At 36.8% G+C, this 6,000-nt stretch overlaps 1 protein-coding gene across 5 annotated transcripts in view; it reads right to left on the bottom strand.

Annotated features, from left to right (window-relative positions):
* Window positions 1–4,874, bottom strand: part of plekhg4b (pleckstrin homology domain containing, family G (with RhoGef domain) member 4B) — a 75,057-nt gene extending 70,183 nt beyond the window's left edge. For all 5 annotated transcript variants that reach the window (XM_079837710.1, XM_079837715.1, XM_079837709.1 and 2 more), the window contains exon 1: window positions 4,766–4,874. In XM_079837710.1, coding sequence (XP_079693836.1) covers window positions 4,766–4,864 — 99 coding nt within the window. In that variant the 5' untranslated portion in view covers window positions 4,865–4,874. The remainder of the gene's footprint in view (window positions 1–4,765) is intronic.
* Window positions 4,875–6,000: the final 1,126 nt, after the last annotated feature.

Genomic DNA, 6,000 nt, shown 5'->3' on the forward strand with positions numbered 1-6,000 from the left:
CATTTGAGAGTCACAAGATGCAGTTTGCTGTATTTAATCACATTCTTCTACTATTAAGATATTAAGAAGATTGCATTGGTGATCTCTTCTTCTTAACCAGGTCCGATCCGGGTGTGCATTGTGTATTTTAGGAAGCAGAACATCAAGGATAAATGTACATTCAGAAAACACACGGCGACCCACAGTATGTCCTTCTATGGGAACTACTTGACCTCCTAGTCAAACGGTGTTTAGACCACATGGAGATAATGGGAGAGGCTCGAGGGTTTATATTTAACCACACTTTCAGTGTTTGGTGAGGATAGACTCAAACATTCATCAATCTCAGTCGCAAACAATCAGTCTCAGCGATGCAGCTAATAGACGGTCATTAAAAACAGACACCCTGTCCCACAGCTGGACCGGACCACATGGCTGAAAAACATTATATTGGGATATTTTTACAGTATTCCATATATACAAGATCTGGACATTTAAATATTTGTTCTGAAATGGCTTCATTTTTTTTCAATCAAAGAAATCACAACAGTCATTTATGACTAAAAAAATCAAAATGTTAAATTTAAGAATAGAGGAAAAAAATCCTGGTTTCACAGACGGGTTTAGATTAAGCCAGGATTAGGCCTTAGTTCAATTAGGAACGATGTAAACGTGCCTAAGAAAAAAAAAACATTACTGGCACTGACATATTTTAAGATGCATGTTGCTTTCTTTTAAGACAGATCAAACATGCATTTTAATCTGGGACTAAGCTTAAGCCTGTGTCTGTGAAACCGGGGTAAAAGATAAAATGCATAAGAATATTAGCTACTTAATCTTAAAGGGGCACTTCAGCGTTGGGAAGATGAATGTGTATTTAAATTGGGTCTTTCATTTATGTAGTAAAAATTTGAAATTATTTTTGAATTTGGTGCTTTCTAGACTGAGAAAATACAGAAAATGTATTTTTGTCTAATGTGGATGAAAGACAACAACTCCCAGAATGCACTTGCTTCGCTGCCCAACGAGGCCACTCCCAAAACCACGGCCACTGGTTATCTCTTGCCCACCATGACACCGCCCCACTGTCGTTTCGATTTTTATAGTAATACAATCATTTCGTTCAGTTAGAGAACAGACACAACAATTAAAAACTGAACGTGTCTTTTCAATAAAGTGTGAGTGAGCCGAACGAAAGTCACGGCACAATCGAAGCAGGGGTCAGATTTCATTCATCACGAGAGAAGAGCTGAGCAGAGCTGAGGGCGGCAGTCGTTCATGACGCGTGCCCAGTCTGGTGCATTTTCAGATCATGCCTATGGACGCTTAACTTTCATAGGAATTCATTGAACAGTTGAAACACTCACTTTGCTCTGCACCGCTCCATTATGAATGCCCGATCGGAGTCGAGCGGGTTGATAACATGCGGGACTAGCTCCCTCTACTGGCTGTGGTCTTTAGGCTATGGCCAAAAAGATTTTTTCCAGAAATAAAATGCATAATTCTCTCGTCTCAGGGGGACATGAGAGGGAAAAGTACCATAATTCGAACATACTACCGGGTTTCTACTGATACAAAGCGTAATGCTAAATCCCTGAAGTTACCCTTTAATGTTTGAGGTGCTTGTTGGCAAGTAAACAGCAACAAACCACTTAAGAAACTTAAGAAAGACCTTAGTTAGAATCACATGGTATTATCACGAATGGGTTTCTTTACTTTAGTGGCTTGTTGCAACCAGCTGCAGATTTCTATATTTTTTGCTTTGTTTTTTCACAGCAGTCTATTATTGTGATATCAACTATTTCATATAAACTCGCCCCTAAACCACATGCAAAAACAAATCAAACTGTGACCAGACGCTTTTCATTTGAAATATAATTCCTATTGATGGCTAATTAAAGTAGTAACAAAATAAACCTTAAAACGTGTCAAGTTTTGATTTTAGCACAGTTTCTTTTGCTTCCAAAATGATGTAATTACAGTATTTACCAGCAGGGGTTAACTGCCGAAAATAACCAGCCAAACCTCAACACCATGGGGGGGTCAGTTCTTGGAAAGAAAATGATGCAAACTGACAGTCAAACGCCTGGCTACACAAAACTACAATTCACACTACTGGTTTGGAAAATCAAGATGTATTAATGTTTTTGAAAGAAGTCTCTTCTGCTCACCAAGGTTGCATTTATTTGATCAAAAATACAGTAAAAACAACAATATTGTGAAATATTATTACAATTTAAAATAACTTCTATGTGAATATAGCATGACTACTCCAGTCTTCAGTGTCACATGATCCTTCAGAAATCATTCTAATATGATGATTTGCTGCTCAAGAAACATTTATGCGTATTATCAATGTTGAAAACAGTTGTGAAAACACTTTTGGAACACTTTTGCTTTTCTTATTTATTTTAATCATACTTGGTAGTAAATCAGTAGAAGTGTAACAATACATTGATATAGATTGATACATCAATCTAATGTCTAATGATACAATGTATTGATGCAACGCGTTACCTTATTTATATATTTAAGATGCACATTTGTTTTAACACTCTCCACATTTTCACACGTCAGTCTATGTGTAACCCCTCCTGTTTGAACCGCCCGCTCCAAGCGGGACTTGAACCCGGGTCCACCGGCATGAGAGTCAGACGCTCTAACAAGGAGGCTAAAGGCTGCAACCCCTAGCGTCAGTCGCTAGAGCGTCTCTTGAGATCAGAGGACTGAGGTTTACTCACACAACAACGTCTAGCTGGCCTCCGTTACATATGTATTATCGCCAACGCGTGCATTTCAGAGCTTGTGAAAGACGCTCGGGACAGTCGATGGAACAGTCACTATCCCGATCAGGGCCAGTGTTGAATCTTCACGAAAGTTTATAATTTGCCCGTGTTTAAAGCCTTACAAAAGGCAGCGTGCCCTCATCTCAAACAGCGCACAAATAGCCCACTGAAGGATCATGTGACGCTCAAGACTGGAGTAATGATGCTGAAAATTCAGCTTTGATCACAGAAATAAATTACATTTTCAAAAATAGCACAATAGAAACATAATATTTCACAATATTTCAATTAATTTTGATCAAATAAATGCAGCCTTGGTGAGCAGAAGAGACTTCTTTCAAAAACGTTTGACCAGTAGTGTACATTATTGCTCTCAGTTGTCACTGCCCACAGTATTTTATCGCAGAGGAACTCCAGGGATCATTCGCACCTGTCATCCATCCGCCCCCTGCCGAGCGTGTGTTCAGACATACAGACCTGCGAACACAAAGGCCACTGTCTTCTCTATACCGTAAGCACAGGTGGCTGGAGAACCGAGGGCTCGCGTTACACAAACACACACACTCTTGTGATATCAGCTGAGGCTTGACTCTGGGAATGTGATCCAACTCACAGGCCAAATGGAGAAGGAAAACTACCTTGACCCAAACACAGAGTTCAGACTTGAGGTTAAAGGTCAGTAAAAACGCCAGTGGTCACAAAATAACAGTGCCAAAATGAACATCTATAAAGAGAGCAAATTTAATCTTGCCCATAACATTGAGAGAAGCCTCAGCTCTGAAAGCCATGCCAAGTCCTAGATACTTTGGATATTTGTGTAGGAAAAAAATAAAGCAGAAGAAAATGTATGCTACAGCCATTTTTGTTTGTGTTGAAACAAATGCATTTGAATTAGATGCAATTTTGGTAACACTTTACAATAAGGTTCCATTTGTTAACATGAGTTAATAGTGAAATATACTTCTAACGCATTTATTCATCTTAGTTGATGTTAATTTAAACATTTAATAACATAAAAATTGTATTTGTTATTATTTTATGGATCTGAGCTGACATGAACTAACAATGAACAGCTGTATTTTATTAACTAATGTCAAAAAAGTAATAAATACTTGAATAAATGTATTGTTCATTGTATTGTTGTTAATGCATTAACTAATGGGACGTGTTATTTTTAAGAAAATATTTGGCTAACATGACAAATTGTGTTGTGGAAGCACTGGATCTTGTTCAGTATAATCTTCCTTTTGCAGATACAATACAAATTATAAAACATTAAAATGTTTTAAAGATGTTTAAGTTATCTAGAATAGACATGCAAACCAAAACAGCAAACAAAAACAAAACAGAAAATCCCTAGCAACTCAATGGATATTTTTGAAAAATAGACATTAAAACATTTAAAACATGCTGTAACAAACTAGCACAGAAACACACCAGGGTTATTCAACTCTAGTTAACTAAAGCTAACCATAACAACAAACATATTACGTGAAATAAAATAAATGTAAACACTGAAATAAAATATTAAAAATATATTTTATTTCAGCTAGTCACCAAAGCCACATTTATGGCTTTCTCATTTTAGTTTAACTTGATGTACTTAAATAACTAAAACTAAAATAATAATGTATAAAAGCTAGACATTTAATAACTAAAACTTTAGCTAAAGTTAAAATAAAAGCTGAAACTATAAAGGGTAACACTTTATTATGTCCTAGTTAAATATGTTACATGTACTACCATAGTAATAACAGTAAATTATGCATAATTACATGCAACTAATCCTCAAACAAACCCTAATCCTACCCTAACTCTATAGTAAGTACATGTAGTTACGAAATATTACTCAGTTCTTAAACATATAATTACACCGTAACAATGACACCTTAAAATAAAGTCTAACCCTATAAAGATAAAAACGAATTCAACATATTAATGAAAACTAATAGTATGTCAAGGATATAATAAAATAGCCCAGAATCCCAGGCAGCGCTCACCTTCTCCTGTGGCTGTGTTTGCCTCCACAGACGGCTGATCCGGAGCGCTGGGCTGTGCTGACAGCTGTCTAACCAGAACACAGACGCCACATGTTTCATCAGTCACTCTGGTTGGCCTGAGGAAAACATCAAACCTCAAATAAGTCTTCAGTGGGGCGTGACACTCCAGTCTAATCTGTTTATTCCATCTTTCCATACTGTCCGGCAGTATTTTATCGCAGTGTGACTGCAGCGGTTTGAGCCAAAGCCTTGAAGTGAGCACACTTACTATTGAACATTTTCTTCAGAAAAACGATAAGGTCATCATAGCGGTAAAGCAAGTATGGTGGAATGCACTATGTCAATACTTATACAATAAGCACACAATTCATTTTCAGTAACTCATTCCACAAAATGAAGTTTTAGGTTTAAAATATGATCAAAAAGAAGACAATCGCTGCATATGAAATCAATACTTCCCTACTATATAGTATGCATTTATTTGTGATCAGTTATTGTCTATGGGTCAGATTTCAGGTGTCATTTGAAACCGCATCAAGTGTTTGCAGATGCCACTTAGTTTGATATTTTGTATTGTAGCACTTTATTTTACAGTCCTGTTTCCCATGTACGTACATACTACTTATTACAGTAATTACAATAACTGGGTAATAACTAGGTACTAACCCTGAACCTGACCTTAACCCCTGTAGTTACCTTATATTACAGAGTACTTTCTTAGGTAAGTACACTGTAAGTACACATGCTGTTAATTAAAGAGCAATCTCTTGTATCTAATGTGACAAACTTCAGGCCTTTTTTAAATGTGTCTTATGTGTCCAAACACATTCGTAGCCTCTGTATGTGTAAATATATACACAACACAACCATTCAAATGTTTGGGGTCAGTAAGATTTTATTAATGAAATGAATAATTTTATTCAGCAAGGACGCATTAAATTTATTAAAAAGTGACAGTAAAGACATTTAGGGCTAGATTTACTAACAGCTTGCTCCAGCACAAACCCTCTTTTGGTGTTAAAAACTACTGCCAGGATTTACTAAAGACATGCAGCAAAAACAAAAAGCGCTGAAAAGGCATGGACAGGGTTATTTTTGGGGCTGACATTATTGCATATGCATTTGTAGGAGTTTCCCTTTCAGATGCAAAGTTTATGGGAGGAGAGTATTTAAATGAATCATGCGAGGTGATTTACTAAGGTTTGGGCTCGTCAATTTACTGGTGTTAGAGCCAT

The sequence above is a fragment of the Gobio gobio genome (genome assembly GCF_949357685.1).
Source record: "Gobio gobio genome assembly, chromosome: 15".
NCBI classification, from domain to species: Eukaryota; Metazoa; Chordata; class Actinopteri; order Cypriniformes; family Gobionidae; genus Gobio; species Gobio gobio.